The 21,879-nt window shown below is 41.8% G+C and overlaps 1 protein-coding gene across 2 annotated transcripts in view; it reads right to left on the bottom strand.

The window, feature by feature from the left end:
• ACVR1B (activin A receptor type 1B) overlaps positions 1–21,863 on the bottom strand; it is a 43,380-nt gene extending 21,517 nt beyond the window's left edge. The window contains exon 1 of one of the 2 annotated variants that reach the window (XM_004388351.2): positions 21,717–21,863. In XM_004388351.2, coding sequence (XP_004388408.1) covers positions 21,717–21,807 — 91 coding nt within the window. In that variant the 5' untranslated portion in view covers positions 21,808–21,863. Of the gene's footprint in view, positions 1–3,146; positions 4,361–21,716 lie in introns of those variants that run through there. The other variant, XM_023742424.1, reaches the window with a different exon arrangement.
• Positions 21,864–21,879: the final 16 nt, after the last annotated feature.

The following is a 21,879-nucleotide window of genomic DNA, read 5'->3' as shown; positions in this document are numbered from 1 at the left end:
AAATATATATTTTTCCAAATAGGCAGTGTATGCAACAATCTCTGGGACTAATGGATTCTGCTGGTTGTGTATTATACATAAGTGTGTACCGTTGACAGGAAATTACTGTAAATGAATTTGGCGCCTCTGAAAGCCAGGTCAGCAGCCCTGGAATCTGAAATCCTTTATTTATCCCTCTAACAAGAATAGCACAGACAGCAGCAGTTGGTTCTTCCCAGTACTGTCACCCATGAGCCTAACCTAGCCCTGACCTCTTGGGATGGGCAGGAGTGTGGCTTTTGCCACTAGAACACTTAGGCTGGGCCTCGCAGGACTGACTGAAGCGCTCACCCATCAGGGGACAGAGGTGATAGGGCCCACCCAAGTCCTAGATTGGACACTCAGTGACTACTACCTGGACAGCACGCAGGAACATGTTTAACTAAGGCCCCTAGACAACAGACACTTATGACCAGTCCCATGAAAAACTACCATGTCATAGCTCACTCCTTTAAGCAGTAAACAGTCTATCTTCGTCTCTGCTCTAATACACTAGAAGGTATCTCTTGGCCTTTAAAATCCCAAGACAGATTCTAAATATCGCAGTGTCTAACCCCTCCTTCCTCAGGCTTTGTATAAAGGAGACAAGCCCTTGCTCTTCCCACCAGAGGAGACAAAGGAGAGCATGCTGCAGGTACACTGACAGCAGAGATGGTCACCATGTGCCCTGTCGTATTTTTGCAGTGTCTGATCAATCCCATTCTTCTGGGAGAACTTCCAAAACATGCAGCTACCTGCTGAAGGGCTTGAGTAGTGGATTTTTTAAAGGTAGAAAGTTTAAAGTAGGCACCTTTTAGATGAGGATGCAAGTCATAAAAGGAACTTAAAAAGTAAATTCCTCCTAAATCTCTATTTCAACCCTTTTAAGCTCAAGAAAGACTAAGAAACTTCATTTTTGCCTTGCAAATATCTTCATTTGTTCCTTCTTTTATGCTTGTTGCTAACTTAAACTTATTTCTGCAACTCTCCGAATACTCGATCTTTTATGCACACTGGTCCTGACTGCCCCCTCTCTGGGATCTAAGGACGCTAATTCCCAGCCCCTTTTGTGTCAGTGGAGCCCTGGCAGTGCAGTGGTTAAGAGCTCAGGCTGGTAACCAAAAGGCTGGCAGTTCAAATCACCAGCCACTCCTTGGAAACTCTATGGCGCAGTTCTACTCTGTCCTCTAGGGTCGCTATAAGTCGGAATGAACTCGAAGGCAATGGCTTTAGTTTTGGTGTCAGTGGGACATCCGGGCACAAAAGGACGCTCCCTGTGGAGAGCACACCGCTCAACATGTGTGTTGTGATGTCCAGCAAAGAGACAGCGCTTGGTCTATTCCGGAAAGCAAGGAAGGGAAATTAACAACTTCAAGAGAGGACTATTCCAACCATGGTGAGACACACAGTCGCCTTTTTAAAAAGAGCTCACTTCAGAGTCCATCAATTAGGGGGGCAGGGCAGTCAGGAGTCTCTCTGATTCCAGATATTTATTCTCCTTTGGTTGGTTCACGGCCTCTTTCACAGTGATTCATTCTGGAGAATGAGCACACCCACACGTGGCTCATTATTTTTGGGAAGTACTTAAACAATCTTGGTGTAAGACAGGAAAGAACAAAAGTGGTGAAATCCATGCTAGACGGGAGGGAGAACGGAACTGGGAGTTGGGCCATGTGGGTTTCTGATAAGCAACTGACCTATCTGGGCCTCCACCGCCCAACCAGAAAATACCATTTATCTTACTGAGATGGTGTGAAGATTAGCCAAACATCTGCTGAGGGCTATGGGTCCTCTGAAAAAGGCTCTCGCTACACATATCTGTGTACATCTATATATTTTACAGAGTGAGTGAGAAGCTGAAAAAAATATCTTTTAAGATAACCATTATTACTGCTCCACCCCACTGAAAAGGCTTGAGTCATTATCACTAGGAGCCACAGTGGGTGTCATGACAAAAGCAGACCAGAAAGACCTGAGGTTCAAATACCAGCTCTAATATTAACCACGTGACCTTGAGCAAGTTATTCATCTTCCTGCACCTCAGTTTCCTAATCTGTAAAATGGGACTTAATAATTACTTCACAAGACTATGTAATTACACAAAATAACATATTAAAAAGTACATAGCAAACAGTAGGTGCTCAACAAATATTAAATTCCTCTGTCAATGTAAAGCCTAAATAATAATAGTAATAATAAAACCCAAGTAAACTGTCTCTTTAACCACTATTTAGGAAGTGGCAAGTTACAGCAAGAAGCCACAGTTTGAGTCTCAGCTCTGCCAGTAAATAGCTGCCTGACTTTGGGTAAGTCGTTTACCCTCTCTCAATCTCACTTTCCTTCCTTATGACTAACTAGAACGAAGGGACTGAACCAGCTGACCTCTGAAATTCTTTCCAGCTCTATATTTGAATAGTTTCATTTTTAAATTCACACCCTTTGGATCACTGGGAAATTCTGCTTTAAGTTTTATATACCTTTTCCTGAATGTTAAAGACAGACATTTTGGCTAGTCTTTTGTTAATATTCATTTTTCAGTGAAACAAAATAAGTGATAATGAAATTATAAATACACATGAATTTACTGTAAATTTAGTACATGCACATAAATCACAAACCTAAATTCAATTCTCTTTGGAAAGCTAAATCTGGACTAATGATAACAGCCTCTTATAATCTGTTTCACGGTGACTCATCAGGTTAAATCAGTCTACATTCGTGTACATAAGCAACACGTAACTCAGACTCTCCTTACTCCACGACCAAAGACTTAGGTAGTAGAAATAACACAATTTGGGAAACCAAATCACAGAAGAGTAATGAAATCACTCTAGATATAAGCAAGTTGGAAAGTGAACAGAACGAAAGCCCTACCAGCACAGACTTTGGTCGGTAGCTTGTTAGTCAAACCTGAGCTTAGACAAAACCACCTTGGCAGGATTTGAACGTGGTTACAATGTATGATTAGAAGGTGGTTTGTGGTAGGATGTAAATGCAAATTTGACTCATGAGAGAAGCTGTGTTTTGAAAAAGGCTTACTACAAGTCCCGACTTGGGCAGAATCTGTCTAGCTGCCGAGTATAAAGGCATTCACCCAACACAACTGGGTCTCAACACACACGACCTACCTGCAGACATGGGTACTGGGTTGGTACCTCTCCCTCTCACCCGCTGTCACATACTGGGAGGAAACTCAGTGATGCCATGGCTCACCTGGGAGTTCCCGAGAATCGAAATACAGGGTTAGCCTCAGCCACTCACTCAGCCCAACACTGCCTCCGACCACGTCACCAGGGGAAGGATGTGGGAGAGCACAGTATGCCGGGAACCACCTCAAAAGGCAAGAGGCACACTTCAAAATATCCACGTTTGTCCTAAGAGATAAGGGTCCATGAATGTATCTAGAACTTTTTTGAAGCTATAGTATTTATGATTTTTAGCTTATATTAATTACTCATAGGGGACAATAAATTTCATGAATTTAGTATTGTACTATTGTGAAGCACTGTACTGTTTAGGTACCCTAAACTTGCTTCTTTCAAATTTCACTGGACAACCTTCTAGTTCACCAAATTCCAAGATCTGGTGACCAAATCCGCTTGTGCTGCCCTTACTCTTCATGATTTTATAACTTAATTTTAAGCTGCCACTCAGCCTTCATCCTTCCAGATAAGAGCATCCATTAGACAGGTCAAATTGATAATAGTCTACTACAACCCATGATTATTTAATTATCCTTCCCTGGGCCCTATCCAAACCCCCTATAGCTTCCTTAGGATAGAAAAAAACCACAACTCTACACAACTCTGATGTGGGGATCAAAGGCACCAGTATTGTATTAGGGTACGATGTCTTCGGTTTTGTTTCTAGTAAGACGACCCTGTGCATAGATAGCTATGTTGTGTTATTTTATCAAGTTTTCACCTTCATTCTCTCATGTGATCCCCACAGGAACTCAGAGAGGTGAGGCTAACGAGGCAAATGAAGCTGCCCCACTTCGCAGGAGTAAAGCCTCAGAGAGGTTAAAGGGCTTGCAGATGGCAAACTAGTGAACGATGGAGTCACGTCTCCAATTCAGTCTCTGGACCCCAAGCCCAGTATTTTTTCTACAACACCACAAAGCTTCTGCAACATCCTTTCTGACAGTGTCCAGCACTCCTAGCCTTCAGGGCCCCAACGGTATTAGAAACATCTTCAGGGCCTAGACCCACCATCCTGCAAACATTATTTACATCACTCTGAATGCATTCTTACCAGTACCACGTCAAATTCACTGTATTTGTTTTCTGTCCACTCAAAGAGCCTCAACAAATCTTCCTGTCATTTCCAGGGATTTATTGTATTATCATCTAAGATGACTGTGTTACTGAAAACTTCAAGGTTTCACCATGGACTCCTGATTTCACACTGGCACCACCAATGATATTACAGAATTGCCCCTTTATCCCTACTTTTTTAAAAAAATTGCAGTAAAAATACATATAACAAAACATTTGGAATTTCAACATTTTTCGCATGTACAATTCAATGACATTAATTACATTCACCATGTTGTGCAATCATCACCACTATCTGTATCCAAATTTTTCCATCACCCTTAACGGAAACTCAGTGCCCCTTAAGCTTTTTTTTTTTTTTGAAAGTTCTTTATACACAATGTTTCTTCGATCCCTTTGCAACTTTAAAATAACCACCTTGTATGGACTTTATTAAAGGTCTTTTAAGAGTCCAGATTGTCTCTCAGTTCCCTTCTCTCTTTCTCTATAAACAAACCAAATCCGCCACTGTCGAGTTGATTCTGACTCATAGTGACCCTAAAGAATAGAGAAAAACTGACCCATAGGGTTTCCAAGGAGTGGCTGGTGAATTCGAACTGCCAACCTTTTTGATTAGCAGCCAAACACTTAACCACTGCGCCACCACGGTTCCTACATATATATATACTTAGAAGTTCCAAATTATTAGATTGTCTGCGCTTTAGAGAAACCACACTGCCACTTCTCCCTTGCCCCAGTGGGTAATAATACTTTCCTGGGTTCCATTGCCCTAACTTTGATTATAGATCTTACCACAGCAACCAGGATCTGCCTGGAGATCTCTTTACCTAAAAGAATAAAAGGCTAATCTAACCATCTACTGGCTGAGGTGTCATATGAAGAAACAGACTGTTCCATTCATCTTTGCATCTCCTAGGTTGAATTCTAGTGGCCCACACTAAAACTTGCTCCAAAAATGGCCATTTACAATGATAACCTTAAAGTCTTTCAAGATAGGAGGAAAAAGATTATTGTTCCAGTTACTATGGATGCATAACAAATTACCTCAAAACTTAGTAGCATAAACAGTCATTTATTATACACATAGATTCTGTGGGTCAGGAATTTGGACAAGGCACAGTGGAGACAAACAAAAAACAAACAAACCCGTTGCCATCGAGTTGATTCCGACTCCTAGTGACCCTATAGGACAGAAAAGAACTGCCCCACAGGGTTTCCAAGGAGCAGCTGGTGGATTCAAACTGACGACCTCTTAGTTAGCAGCTGAGCTCTTAACCACTGCACCACCAGGGCTCCACAGTCGATACAACTTGTCTTTAATCCATAATATCTAGGATTTCAGCTGGAAGGCTTCAAGGCTGGGGGCTGGAATCATCTAAAGGCTCATTCAATTCACACATACGGCAGCTGATGTTGGCTGTTGGCTAGGGGCTCTGGGCCTCTCCAAGTAGTCCCTTCGCAAGGGCTAGTTTAGGTTTCCTCTCAGCATGATGGCTGACTTCCCCAGAGCAAGATCTCCAAAAGAGAGAACGAGGCAGAAAGTATATCCTTTTTATGTCCTAGCCTTAGAAGGCACATAACATCACTTTCACCATATTCTATAGGCTGAAGTAGTCAAGCCCCTACCCAAATTCAAGGGGAGGGAATATAGACTCCCAACTGTTGGTTAGAGGAGATTCAAAGTCACATTGTAAGAAGAATATGTGGGACGAGTGATAATGCTGCAAGTCATTTAGGAAAATAAAATCTGTCACAAAAATCTACTTCTTTAATCAGGTCAAAAACATCCTGTACATTTATTGCTATTTAAATTCAGAATGAACCAATATTTATTGTATACCAACTATGAACACAGCATTGATTTTAATCCTTTAACCACCTTAAAAGGTATCCAACATCTACAACCTGTCTACTTCAAAAGAGTCTGGGGAGATGTATTTCTATAGAATGCTCCTCAATAAAAATGGAGGAAATTATTCTTTTGGTTTCTCTGCTGTCTCCTCTATCATTGAGAGTACCTTTACAGAGACATAATTACATAGTGATTAATAGCCTGGGCTCTGAGGTCAGATAGGCTAGATTTGACTCTTGGCTTCATCACTTGCTAGCTAAGTTAACACTGGGCAAGTTTCTCGAGTGCACCTGCCTCAGTTGCCCAATTATACAATGGGGATAACAACAGAACCTACTTCATAGTTGCTCTCAGGAATAAGACAATCAGTGTGAAGAGCTCTTAGCACAGTGCTTGTACAGTTAAGTGTTCAATTAAACGTTAGCTATTCCTACTACGATCAGGCATTGATTCTCTAGAAGGTTCTCCTCCTCTTTGATGTTTTTAATTATCTTTAATCTTCTATTATTGGCTTTGGGATCATCTGCCAACTCATATTTCAAATTGCCCAGCTTCCCACAATATCATTCTCACACCTAAAATAACTAACAATAGCCTTAATATCATCAAATATATAGTCAATGTTCAAACATCCTCTATCGTCTTAAAAAAAATTTTTAACAGATGGATTGTTCAAATCTGGATCCAAGTAAGTCCTTTCACTATACTTGGCTGACACATCTCTTAAACCCTCTTTTAATCCCTAGGTTCCCCCGCCCTCTGTTTTTTTTTTTTTTTTCTCCCTTGCAAATTTTTTGTTAAAGAAATCAGGTTATTTGCCCTATAGTTTCCCATATTCTGGATTTTGTTGAGTAACTCCCCATGGTATCATTTAACATGTTCCTCTCTTTTCTACGTTTTATATAAACTAATAGTTAGATCTAGAGGGTTTATCTGATTCAGGTTCAATTTTTTTGGTTAGAATACTCATAGCTGCTGAGTACTTCCCTCACAAAGCACATAATATCCAGCTGTCTCTTTCTGTGATATTAGTTCTCGCTCTTATTTTCTTTTTGAGGGAAGCTTTCTCTTCTAAGTTCCAGGTCCTCTGTAAGTACTCTAGTCCTCCTCCACCTTAAAAGATATCTAACATCTACAATCTGTCTACTTCAAAACAATCTGGGGATATGTATTTCCACAGGTACATAGTCTTAGGCACATACACATTTTTAAATAGTCTAGGAACGATCAAGCATTTCCTCTTCCAGGTGATTTGCAATTACTTCCTTTACTAGATTTCACTGAATACTCTGGATCAGATTTCATGGATTTCCTTGGTAGTTCTAAGACCTGCTATCCTAAGAATGGGCTCTTAACCAAAACTTTTATATCTTGTTCACATTTGGACAATTTAAATCTCTAGTCATTACTGTCCAACCCAACTCTGTGGCTACTCCAATCTCATTATCAGGTCTGCTTCATATCTTTACTAGCCCAATTATATCCTATAAGGACAAGATCTCCTAAGAGATCCATGGTACCATCTTTATCTAGTAAAGCTTCCACCCCATGTTGTGCTTCATATGCAAGCCCACCCTTCCCACATAATCTGTAGTCCATTATCTCCAAACCTACAGGTTGCTCTCCTTCCACCAATTCTCTGAGATCAAGTCAAACAGATCAAGGTCCTCACTTACTATTAAGCTTTCTCACATTTCATTTTGGGTGATTCCACTTGTTAGGGAGGTCCAATCACTGTGTATGTTACTTATGCTATTATGAATACTGTATACCAGGCTTGTACATGGTACACCTACAGAAGCAGCAATTAAGAGGTCAAATGATGCACTGCATTGGGCAAATCTGCTGAAAACACCTCTTTGAAGTGTTGAAAAGCAAATATATCACCTTGAAGGTAAGGCGGGCCTGACCCAAAGCCATGGTGTTTTCAATTGCGTGATATGCATGCGAAAGCTGGACAGTGAATAAGGAAGACCAAAGAAGAACTGATACCTCTGAATCCTGGTGTTGGTGAAAAACACTGAATATACCATGGACTGCCAAAAGAACAAACAAATCTGTCTTGGAAGAAGTACAACCAGAATGCTCCTTAGAAGCAAGGATGGCGAGACTACGCCTCACATACTTTGGACATATTATCAGGAAGGATCAGACCCTGGAGAAGAACATCATGCTTGGTAAAGTAGAGGGTCATCGAAAAAGAGGAAGGCCCTCAATGAGATGGAATGACACAGTGGCTGCAACAATGGGTTCAAGCATAACAATGACCGTGAGGATGGCTCAAGACCACCCAGTGTTTCATTCTGTTGTACATAGGGTTGCTATGAGTCGGAACCGAATCAAAGGCACCTAATAACAACAACATATCAGGCTTTGGTTTTTAAAATACATTTTATCTTTACTAGATTTTTTTTCTGCTTACAAAAGTAATCCATGTTTCCTTGTTAAAAATTTTTTTCAAACATCACAGAAATATATAATGTAGAGGTTGAAAGCCCCTTTAATTCCTGCCCTGAAAATAGCTACTGTTAGATGTCTGATGTATATTCCTCCAGGGTTTCAAAGGTGCACAAATATATTTATAACAGGATTTTTTGCAATTACGTATATGATAACAAAAAAGTTGAGAAACCGAACTGTCCACCAATGTGAGATTAGTTAAACTATATATCATCTATAAGATGATATGGAGTCCCTGGGTGGCACAGAAGGTTACACACTTAGCTACTAACCAAAACGTTCGTAGTTTGAACCCATCCAGAGGCGCCTCAGATGAAAGACCTGGTGATCTGCTTCTGAAAGGTCACAGCCATGAAAACCCTATGGAGTTCAGTTGTACTCTGCAACACATGGGGTCACCATGAATCAGAGTCAACTTGAGGGCAACTGGATGAGAAGATATGCATTCAGCCTTTACCAAAAGCGATCTACAGATTCAATGTAATCCTTATCAAAATTCCAATGGCCTTTGAGGGAGAAATGGAAAAGCTTGATCCTAAATTTTTTTTTGATCCTAAAATTTATATGGAGATGCAAGGAACATCAAATAACCAAAAGAATCTTTAAAAAGAACCAAGTGGGAGGACTTACCAATTTTAAAACTTATTACAAAGCTACAAAAATCAAAACTGTAGTACTAGTATAAGGATAGACATATAGATCAATAGAATAGAAGTGAAAGTCCAGAAATAAGCCCATACATCTACGATAACTGATTTTGACAAGTGTGCCAAGGTTACTCGGGGAAAAATAAGTCTCTTCAGCAAATGGTGCCGGGTCAAATAAATCTCCACAAGCAAAAGAATGAAGGTGGATTCTTACCTCACACCATATACAAAATTTAACTTAAGATGGATCAAAGACCTAAATATAAGAGCTAAAACTTATATTCTAAAACTCTTAAAAGAAAACACAGGAGTAAACCTTCTTGACCTTAGATTTGGCAATAGTTCCTTAGAAATGCTTATGTCAAAACCATAAGCAACAAAAGAAAAAATAGATAAATTGGACTTCATCAAAATTAAAAAAAAAAACTTCTGTGTATCAAAGAACATTACCAAGATTGTGAAACTATTTGCAAATAGGTCTCATATCCAGAATAAATTTAAAAAACTCTTACAACTCAACAACTAAAAGACAAACACTGAATTTTAAAAAATGGGCAGAGGACTTGAATAGACATTTCTCCAAAGAAGATATTCAAATGGCCAAAAAGCACATGAAAAGATGTTCAATAACATTACTCACTGGGAAGTGCAAATCAAAACCACAATGAGATGCTACCTCACAACCACCAGGATGGCCATTAAAAAAAAACAAAACAGAAAATACCAAGTGTTGGCAAGGATGTGGAACCCTCATACACTACTGGTAGGAATGTAAAATGTTGCTGCCACTGTGGAAAACAGTTTGGTGGTTCTCTGATAAACTAAACATAGTTACCACTTGATCCAGAAATTCCACTCCTAGGTATATACCCCAAAGAATTGAAAATGGACTCAGATAACTTGTACATGGATGTTCATAACAGCATCATTCACAGTAGCCAAAAGGTGGAAACAACCTAAATGTCCATCAACTAATGAATGGATAAACGAAGTGTGGTACATCCATACTGTCATGGATTGAATTGTGTCCCCCAAAAAATGTGTGTAGCACCTTGGCTAGGTCATGATTCCCAGTATCGTATGATTGTGCTATCTGATGTGATTTCCTTACGTGTTGTAAACTCTACCACTATGATGAGATTATATGTGATCTCCTCATGTGTTATAAATTCGATCACTGTGATGAGGTTATACTGATGAGGTTGACAAGATTATTATCTTAATGCAATCTCTTTTGAGATACAAAAGAGAGAAGTGAGCAGAGACACATGGGAACCTCATACCACCACGAAAGCAATGCCGGGAGCAGCGCGTGTCCTTTGGACCTGAGGTTCCTGCGCAGAGAAGGTCCCAGACCAAAGGAAGACTGATGACACAGACCTTCCTCCAGAGCCAACGGAGAAAGCATTCCCCTGGAACTGACCTGAATTTGGACTTGTAGCCTACCGGACTGTGAGAGAATAAATTTCTCTTTGTAAAGCCATCCACTTGTGGTACTTCTGTTGGAGCAGCACTAGATGACAGAGACACATACAATAGAATATTATTAAAGGAATGAAGTACCGACACATACTACAATGTGGATGAACCTGGAAAATATCATGCTAAGTGAAAGACGCCAGTCACACAAGGTCATATATTGTACGATTCCATTTATATGAAACACCAGAATAGGTAAATCCAGAGACAGAAGAGTAGTTGCCAGGGGCAGGGAGGAGGTGGGAATGGGGAGTGACTGGTTAATGAGTACAGGGTTTCCTTTTGGGGTGATGAAAAAGTTTTGGAACTAGGTAATAGTGATGGTTGCTCAACACTGTGAAGGTACTTACTGCCACTGAATTGTACACTTTAAAATGGCAAATTTTGTTATATGATTTTACCTCAATTAAAAAAAAAAAACATAGCACCATATGTTATGACATGAAAAAAATGTCTAAGATCTATTGTTAATGCAAACAGAATCTGCAAAACATTATGTACAATATAATTTCAACTACAAACAAACGAACAAAAACCTAGCACACGCATAGAGAAAAAGACTAAAGATGCAGTGTGTTTCAAACTGTGTTCTTCCTGGAGCCCTAGGTTCTCTCCAAGATGTCCCAGGAACCACCGAACTCCACAAGGAGGGAGGCAGTGTCCTTTTATTCACAGTTTTCTCACGGGTATCAAATGCCTTGCATGACAAATAGAAGGCACACGATAAATCTTAGTCTAATAATTTATGGGAGGGGGGCTCTGCCAGAGTCCTTCAGCTTTTATGTGTTTTATACACATTCCTACATTTTCACTTTAAAAAGGTTTCCACTGCCTTTAAAAAAAAAAAAAAAGGAAGGAAAAAATGTTGTTCAGTAACTATTGATCTAGACAACTGCCAAAATGTTTGTGAAAATCTTGAATCAGGTTCAAAAATGGAGGTGCTTGGTACTAAGCTGTCACAAAATAAAGGTGATGTTTGGTTCTCCTGGGGGAAAAAGTGTGTGTGGGGAGGATTAATAACTGGTAATTAGTATAGTACTTGGAACCCTGGTGGTGCAGTGGTTAAGAGCTCAGGCTGCTAACCAAATGGTTGGCAGTTCAAATCCACCAGCTGCTCCTTGGAAACCCTATGGGGCAGTTCTACTCTGTCCTACAGGGTCGCTATGAGTCAGAATCGACTCGATGGCAACGGTTTGGTTTTTTAGTTTACCGTAATACTACTAGTACCAAGGGAGACCTGGTGGCACATGATTAAAGTGCTTGGCTGCTAACCGAAAGGCTGATGGTTCAAACCCACCAGCTGCTCCAAGGGAGAAAGATGTTGCAGTCTGCTTCTGTGAAGATTACAGGCTTGGAAACCCCATAAGGCAGTCCTACTCTGTATAGGGTCTCTGTGAGTCGGAATCGACTCGATGGCAATGGGTTTTAAGTACTCTACCAAGGTCCTTGGGTGGTGCAAACAGTTTGTGCTCGGCTGCTAACCCACCCAGCGGCACTGTGTAAGGAAGGCCTGGTGCCTTGCTTCCGTAAAGCTTACAGCCAAGACTCAACGGCAATGAGTTTGGTGTGTGTTTCTTTGTTTGGGTACTGTACCAGCATCCAAAGTAGACAAATCTCACAGCATTAAAGTAAAGCAAATCAGATGCTAATGGTAGAAAAGACCAAAGTTACATTTTCATCTTTCACAATCATAAATATCAGCTTTAAAAAATACATTAAAACAACAACAACAGAAAGCTCTCAAGAACTCAAGAACCTATAACAAAGTCAAACTTTACACGTACGGTTGTTGGTACAAACAAACACAAATAAAAAAGTACTGGTAAAAAGCACTTATGAAAAATGTAACTGACTTAATAAAGGAAGCTATTTATAGTAGGGGGAAAAACTCCACAGATTTAACAGTAAGACACTTGATAAACCTGGTATTTAATTCCAATCTGGGACAAGGTGTCCAAACGGGGTTTGCATAAGAGAAAGGTGTTTGAAAAGCCAGCTCCACACTATATCTGTTCTACAAACTACCTTTCTGACATTCTACTTGGAGACAGATTCAGCCCTAGAGAGCTGTTTAAACAAGTTCAACTTTAAGCCTCAGGTCTAGAGAATGAAAGCTTTGTTCTCACTCAAAAGAGACGTTTGATGTTTATGCTAAGGAGTCCTGCCATTGCAACTTAATTTATGGCTGGCTGTAAATACCTGAACATCTAGCAAGGGCCCACCTGCCGCCCAGGACAATGTCAAGGTAAAACTGGAATGGCATCACTATGAGGGAGGGTGTTCAGTGTTTCTAGGAGCTCAGTGAACAGACTGAGCTGTCATATTTAGCCTATCCACCAGTAACGTCGTATTTCTCCTTTACTTACAGAAACCATTCTGTTTGCTTTCCTTATTGTATGCATGAACAGACATACTTCTGGCTCATTAGGGCAAGGGAGAATATTTATCACTGGTACTTGAAGTATTTTCTTCCTGACCTATTTACTGTACTATGGATGAGTGGAGAAGAGACACTGTATGTCACAGTTTTGAGTGAGAAGAAGGCTAGGAATGATTCTTTTAGGCAACTGGGACAATGAAGGAGAAAAAATCAGCCAAGGCTGAGAATAAAACAAAGGAGGCTGAGATCAAGTTCATTTGGTTGGAAGAAAATGGGTAAGTGGTAGAATAAAGAGAGATGAAAGTGAGTTAGAAAGATTATGATGTTCCAAGTAACTCACAAATGTCTGTAGCATTTTTCAGCAACTATAATAAAAACTATACATACAAGGAGATAATAAAATTACAGCAGGACAGAACTGGAATTATTTCCCCAGGACTTTGCTGAGGGGATGAAAACAAAATAAATAAATTAAACAAATTTATTAAGTTCTTAAAATATGCAAGGCTCTGTGACAAACCAGTCATATAAAAAAGAATAAACCAGTTCCTGACTTCAACTTTTTGGGGGTAGAGGGTGGGAGAATAAGAGGAGCAAATAACTATAAAACACTGTGAATCTCCATACTACCAATATGGTCCAAGGAGAAAGGCAGAAAGGATGGAATCACTGATTGGAGGACAGTACAAGGACAAAGAAGGTCCCACTTGGGAGGACGCTGGATTTAGCTAGGAAGAGAAGAAGGGGGAAAGCATTCCAGAAAGAAGGAACAGCAAAGACAAAGAGCCAAGAAAAATACAAGGCAGAAAGGAGGACTAGGGCTACATGAGACTGATCACGGCACCAGGCTAAGGGGTCTGGAACTGATCTTACAGGCCACATAAAAGTGGTGGAACCATCAGATGGAGAAAGTGTGTTTTTCAAAGTTAAATCAGCAGTGGAATCTAGGACAAGTGGGAGACTGGAGGCAGAGGGACTGGTTAGAAGCTTATTTTAATAGTAATCACAGTATATAGTACAGCGCTTAGAGCACCTGCTTTGGATGCAGCTAGACCTTGGGCCTACTGCTTAACCTCTTGCTGCCCCCATTTTCTCATTTGTAAAGTGAGGAAGACAATGCCTCAGAGAATAATTGTAACAGAGTAAATGATGTAACATAAGTGCTTAGCGTAATACTTGGATATAGTAAACATTCAGTAAATTAGATGCCTTTATTACTACTGCCATCCCAATGAATGAGAAGGATCTTGACTCTTCATACTTTTGTGGTAGGAAGCAGAAGTCAGTTTGTGTGTAAACGTCTACAAGGCAAGGACAGTATCCCTCCCAACACTCAGCTTGGTGCTAGGCATATCCTGGAGATTAGAAATGAATACCAATTTAATTTAACCTACTCTCATCTACTTCAAGTGCTGAATGTAATATACAAGTATACACCAAGACAATACATGAGAATTTGGGGCAAGGTATGTTCTCCACAAATACTCTTCGATTACCAGATTCCTCAGCTCAAACATCCCAATCATCTAAAAAACTTATCTCCAAAGAACCCACAATTCCCTCTTCCTCCAAATACTAACAAATATCTAGGAAAAGGTTTTGGGCAGCAGATGAAAGTCACACGTGGTCAAGGATGTCTTTTTATATCCTAGGTCCATTGATGGGATGGCTGGGTATCAGGTCTCAAGTACCCTTATGCAGATCATGGGATATTTCTCATTATCCTCCTCCTCTCCTGTTTTACTTCTCTTCACATCATCATCTGTTTCTATATATCCATAAATATATATATAAACACATGTGTATGTATGTATGCATACCTATGTATGTATGTATATACACACACATATATTTTTTTCCTTTTTTAAACAACACCTATCATCTAAGTTTCTGTAGGTCCGAAGTCCAGGCCCAGTATGACTAGATTCTCTACTCAGGGTCTCACCAGGCTGAAATCAAGATGTTACCTAGGGCTATGTCTTATCTGGGGCCTTTCCTAAGCTCACTGGTTGTTGGAAAAATCCATTTCTTTGCAGCTATAGCACTAAGGTCCCCATTTCCCTCCTAGCTGTCATCCAGGGACCACTCTTAGCTCGTACAGGCTGCCCACAGTTCACTGCCACATGGCCCCCACAGGCAATTCACAACATAGATGTTTGCTTTCTTCCAAGCCAGCTGGACAGCATATCTCTGACCTTCTCTTCCAACCAGCTAAGAAAATTCTCTGCTTTTAGCTGGAGAAGGATGTAGAACATAATTCTAACTCACAAAAAAAAGACCAGATTTACTGGCCTAAAGGAGACTGGAGAAACCCCAAAGAGTACAGCCCCCAGACACCCTTTTAGCTCAGTGGTGAAGTTATCTCCGAGGTTCACCGTTCAGCCGGGAGCGGACAGCCCTGTAAAACCAAATGAGACTAACGAGGTACAGTAGTCCAGTGACAAGGGGCAGAAGGGGACAAGGAAGCTGGTGATAGGGAACCCAAGGTTGAGTAAGGATATTGTTGAGGTGTTGTGAGATTGTTAACCATTGTCATAGGGCAACATCTGTAGTAACTATTAAATGAGAAACTATTTTGTTCTGTAAGCCTTCATCTTAAGTGAGAATAACAGCACAATTGGAAGAGCGTAGTCAATGTCACTGAACTGTGCATGTAGAAATTTTTGAAATGGTGTATCTTTGGCTATGTGTATTTTCACCAAAAAAAAGGTTGAGAAGTTAGAGGGCTGACATGTTGTGGGGTTGTTAACCAATGTCATAAAACAACATGTGTACTACTGTTTCATGAGAAACTATTTGCTCCGTAAGACTTCACCTGAAGTACAATAAAATGAAATAAAATAAAAATTCTCTGCTTTTAAAGGGCTCATTTGGTTAGGTCATGCCCACCCTGATAATCTCCTCAAACCATTTCACAGCAGTTCCTAGATTAGTGTTTGACTGAAGAGCTGGGAGAAGGTGTGTGTGTGCACCAAGGGCCAGAAATGTTGTGGGGCCAGAGGGCAGACTGCGGTAGGCAGAATCCCCTTACATTTTACTTACGTGTTTACTGTCTATCTCACCTGTCAGAAGATAAGCTTCACAAGGGCAAGAATTTTTTGTCTCTTTTTGTTTATTACTGTATCCCTAGCACCTACAACAGTGCTTGGCACATGGCAGGCACTCAATATGTTAAAGGAATCTTTAGATCACCATAGTAGGCACTCAATATACACATATGTCTGTTTAATTTATTTAGAGGCTGGAAATGGGACTTCTAACTGTATATACTAAAATTCTGGTTCAGTGAAACCATTTGGGGTTCCTTGAAATTTTACATGATACCATTTTATTGTGCCACAACTAATTTGTATGATTCTAACAAACTATCCCCATTTTACAGATGAAACAATGAAGCCGAGAGAGATGTGATATGGCAGCTCCAGACACATTCTAGCATATCATCCTATTTTATTTTCTTCACAGCACTCATGTTTTTGTTTACTTACTTATTCTCAGTCTAAGCTGTCCCAATTATAAAGTCCACTACAGCAAGGATTTAGGAATTTTCATCTATCTTGTTCTCTGTTATTCCCCCATGCCTAGAACTATTCCAGGAGCCCTGGTGGCACAATGGTTAAGCATTCAGCTGCTAACCGAAAGGTCAGTGGTTCGAACCCACCCAGCAGCTCCATGGGAAAAAGAAGGTGATTTGCTCCCATAAAGATTTAAAAAGCCAACTAAACCCACTGCGGAGTTGATTCCAACTCATAACAACCCTAAAGGACTGAGTAGAACTGCCCGATAGGGATTCCAACACTGTAAATCTTTAGGAAAGCAGGCTGCTACATTTTTCTCCCATGGAGCTGCTGGTGGGTTCAAACTGCTGCGCTTTAGATTAGCAGTCGAGTGCTTTAATCACTGGACAACCAGGGCTCCTTCCCGTAAAGATTAGAGCCTAGGAAACCCTACGGGGCAGTGCTACTCTGTCACATGGGGTCACTACAGAAGGCACACAACAACTGTTCCAGGCAGGTAACCCACCTAAGGCCTAAAGAACTCTCCTATGAGTAACTACGTATATGTTAGGGGTGATTTGATATTTTAAAAAAGGAAAAGTAGTTACTTTCATTACATTAAATTCAAAATACTTAGCAAGACAAATGCAGGCTTATGACCAGTAAAGAGAGAAGACAGACAAAAAAAAAAAAACACACCAGGGGTGCCTGAAGTGGCACTGCCTTTCTCTGAAACCCAGGGCAGGTAAGACTGCCTGGGATGGAAACTTCACAGCTAAACTCAACTCTGGCAACTCTACCAAGAGAGGGAAAGAAAGATATGCTCTGGAAGAGTATTTTTGCCTGCTGCTCCATCTATCCAGGGTGGAGAAGTGACCAGGCAGAGAACAGACAGGAGCAGAAACGGTGACTCTGAAGCCCAAGCTCGGGTCAAACTGTGCGTGACACAAAGAAACTGAGAGGACAAAAAGCCAAGAGCAGGTAATCGAACCTGATCACTAGTAGTGCCTGGAGAGCAAGGGAAATACAAATTAGACTGCAGGGGAACTGTCCCGTCTGAGGAGCTAATTACTTAAAAGGTTTCAGCATTCCTAGTCCAGGCAGAATTGATGGACTATGGATGCCTGGAGCACTTCCACCATCAGAGAGATTATTGGGAAAGAGGACTCTAGGATTTTCTTTTTCTGAATACAGACAGGAAAATAAGATAAGATCCTCTTACATCAACTCTTACTATAACAGACAACTAACACAAGAATTCCAGACAAAGAGGCAAGATTCCAGAATTAGGGTTCACTGCTGCCCTGAGCAAAAACCGAACAGTAAACAAAGATTTCAAAAATTAAAACAAGAAGCACTTCAGTATTCTAATATAACCTTCAGAATTAAAGATCTAAGGAGCCGTGAACTGAGAATCCCATCCCACCTCAACACTCTGTACTCCTGAGTTATTATGAGAACAGACTGCAACGCAATTCAACTCCTGTTCCAAAATGCAACAAGCAGCTTCAACAGGACATGCTGAAAGAAGAAGTGGCACGGCTCATCATCTCCTTGGTTTACTGATTCATATTTTGGTAGCAAGGTTACAATTAGCTCACCGGTGGAGAATAAACCTATTTATAACACAGCAGTCCACCTGGAAGACACAATCATCTAAAAAGGTTTTTGGAGAAAAATGAAGTGCAGCCTCTTCCTGTACTGCGTGCAGATCCCCAAGGTCCTTTCGGATGAAGTCCTCAGTCTAACCTTCCTGTGCTCACAGTCACCATCCTGGTCACCTCTCAGCCTCCATGTTCTTACGTAACATTTACATAGTGCCATAAACATACCCAGAGTTGCATAAGAATTACAATGTTGCCAGACCAATAAAGCCTAGAGCAGGTCACTCCCTCCAGACTGTCTTTGATTAGCACAGGTATGCTGTCAGGTCTACAGATGTTAAGGGCCTGTGAAAGACTAAAACTAACCGCAGGAAATCTGAAATGGGTCAACAAAAATATAAAAATAAGAAGGAGTTAACCACACTGTGACATGTGGTGTTCCTATCAATCACAGAGTATGTTATTCTGCCCCAGAAGATAAAAAGTAACCAACACTGCTTATTAACAAAGTCAGAAACTGTGTCTAAAAATACCTCCCAGCCAACTGGCTATCAGTAAGTCAGACTCACAAATGTCCCAATAAGAACTGCACGAAACATTTCCTTATTTTTATAGAGGAAAACCTGAGGCACAGTCACAGAAAGGTTAAGTTACTTGTTCAAGGACAACCTGTAAGGGAGCGCCTCCTCCCTCCATCTGGCTTTAACTTTTAACCAGAGCAGCCATTTTAATGTGTTTTAATCACCTCTGTTCCAGGAGCTGTTTCAACACAACTAATCACAGATTCTCTTTTTCTCTACAAGAGTTCACTTCACTGTACTTCAAATCTGTATCCACTCAACAAAATTACAAGACTTGGCCTGAAATGAGATTTTTAGTTTGTTCAGAGAAATTCAAAAGGTTCCCATCAGGACCTCAAATGTCTCTCTTACCGCTTTTGTCTTGAAGAATAAACGTCATGTTCCCGTGCCACTAATTTTACATTTTAAAATACTAATGTGAAAATTCCAAAGCTAGGCCTTAAAATATGGTACACCGATCAAATGGATGCTGCTTCTAACCTGAAACTCATTCTCCTTATCACTGGCCTTTTACTAAGTCTCAGTTAATTCATTAATTAATAGAAACACCTATCCCTTACTGCCCTCATATCAAGTCCAAGTACCATCCATCAGGGCTGCCTGGCTCTGCCACTCCTCCAGCCCACGTAGGGGAAGACTATATAGGAAATGCAGGGAGGGAAAAAAAAATCAACTTGTTATCCCACAGCCTCTATTTTCCCAGAACTGACGCTTTACTTTAAGGCTTTTGCAACAGTGGTCTCCGTAGCATGAACTATTGGCAACTAGATGTGTCCCGGAAAAAACTGTAGTGTCTGGCCAAGAAGTTTAAAGGCTTTCGAGAATGTTAGCTGGACACACAACCTAACTTCCAATTTACCAAAAAAAGAAACTAACTCTCTATTATGCCCACCCATCCTCACCCCAGCAAACATCCATTTTTGGAAGGTTACAAAAATGAACTCTGCCCATTCGGAACTAGTTGGATTATCAATTAAACATTTTTAACTAGGCTCACAGCAAGAACAACCCCACAAACACTACAACAAATCAGCAGAGAAATGGTTGTTAAAAATTTTGCATATATTAGAGAGAAGTTAAAAATGCCTATGGAAGGAATTTAGAGATTTATTCATACACATATAACATGACAAACCTGGAAGGCTGAGTCTCATTTACTATTCCACGAGAGAAATAACATTATGTTATGTATTCCAAAAACATGGCCCATAATAAGGCCCGGCAAGCATCTTTATTCACAAAAACCATTATCTCACCACAAATGTCAGGCTCCATTCATACCCGTTTCACTGTGTTTATCAGACCACACGGCATAGTTACCCACGCCACACAGCAGCGAGACCAAAGAACACACACGACGGTGCTTAGCAGAAGCGTGAACAAAGACCCCAGTGCACAGGCTACACCACCAGGAGCAAAAATCAAAGCCAGAGATAATGAAATTGTTTTTGAGACTCCAAAGTGGGATGCTGTCTTTTCCTGACTGTATGGTTTATTAATGAGGCCTGAACCCACCTGAGAATCATTATTTTTGGTGGAGAAGAGAGCCACTTGATCTTCCATTGCTGGAAGGTTAGGGGCTGCAGAGAAGTCAAAGCAGCTGGCTTTGTACATAGGGAGCAAATACAATCCTGACTGTCTCTCCCAGATCCATCTGCGGGTCAATAATCACTTCAATAGAATTGCCAAACATAACCTTCATCCGCTACCCCAATGCCAAAACACATTTGAGACAACTCTCCTGAATATTTTAGGATTTCATCTGCTCCTTTCAGCCCCTAAAGCCTCATAAACAACACACCGAGTGTCGAGAGTCCCACAGAAAGGTAACCCTCTCTAAAATGGGAAGGGTGGGGGTGGTATCAAGGGAGAAGAAGGCTTTGGAGGGTGGAAGGTAAGGAAGGGGTGTGTGAGGGTGGGGGAGTGCGTGGGGGGGGGTGCTGGAAAGAGGAATTGTGTGGGAAGGTAAATAAGTACTGACCAAGGACCGGGGAGATGTTCCAGTGGTGGGATCTTTAAATAATCTTGGGGGTTGGAGACAGGTTCTAGAATTTCACCTGAAAGGCATCCACAAAGTAATTAACTGAATGGGCCCCCTGGGGTGGGCTGGGGGAGGGAATAATGAAAGCAAATATACCTAGATTCAGATTAACCATTCTGGAACTAGACTTCAGAGGGTTAGAGAGATTCCCAAACCAAGCTCCAAAAAAGGTTTAGGGGCCTGTTCATCCCACTTCCTCCAAATAGCTTCCACGGGGCATATGTACCGGGAGGCAGGGGGCTTAGCGCCCACTGAACTCAAGGGACCGAGCGAAGGGGAAATGTGGCTCCTTTTCCCAGAATATTAGGGAGGAGGGGAAGGGAGGGGAAGAGCCACCCAAAGTGCAGGATCTGAAGGAAAGCTTAGAGACCCCTCCCTCTATAATCTGAGGTGCGCAAGGACCCTCAACGTCAGGATACCTCGAAGTACCAAAGACCCCATCGCCCGAACTCCACAGTCTTGCCGGGAGAAAAGGCGCCCCCAAGAGCATCTGGACAGAGGGAATGAAGCCCTCTGCCCCTCGGCATGCTGAGGTGCAGAAACCACGGCTCTACAAATCCTGGGGACGGAAGCCCGGACTCTCCTCTATGAAACATGGTTAGGATGGGAGCGCGACCCCCGGGAGCTCCCCGAATCCAGTTCCGCCTGGAAGGGGTTCGGGTCCCCAGGGGCCTGGCGTGAGCTCGGGACCGGCTGGGCAGTCGCGCCTCGGAGGTCGGGGGAAGCTGACTGAGGGTCACCCCGATTCCTCGGGGACCCCCGCCCGGCCATATTGTGCGGGTGTGGAGGGGGCGCGCTGTAGCCCAGGGGCCGCGGCTCGAGGCCTCGCCCTCGCCGGGCCCTCTCCATCCCGGCCCCCGCCCCCCGGCCCAGGACTCACCGTGGATCCCCCGGGGCCCGGACCCGCCGCTGCCCGTGAGCAGGAGGACAACAAGAGGGAAGAAGGAGGAGGCTCCAGCCGACTCCGCCATAGTAACCGCCGCCGCAGCCCAGCAGCGCCCAGCGCGCGCGCGCGCGCCCCCGGCGCCTCCCCTCCTCCCGCG

The sequence above is a fragment of the Trichechus manatus genome, unplaced genomic scaffold (genome assembly GCF_000243295.1).
Source record: "Trichechus manatus latirostris isolate Lorelei unplaced genomic scaffold, TriManLat1.0 scaffold00209, whole genome shotgun sequence".
Lineage (NCBI taxonomy): Eukaryota > Metazoa > Chordata > Mammalia > Sirenia > Trichechidae > Trichechus > Trichechus manatus.
This window is presented reverse-complemented; position numbering and strand designations above follow the sequence as displayed.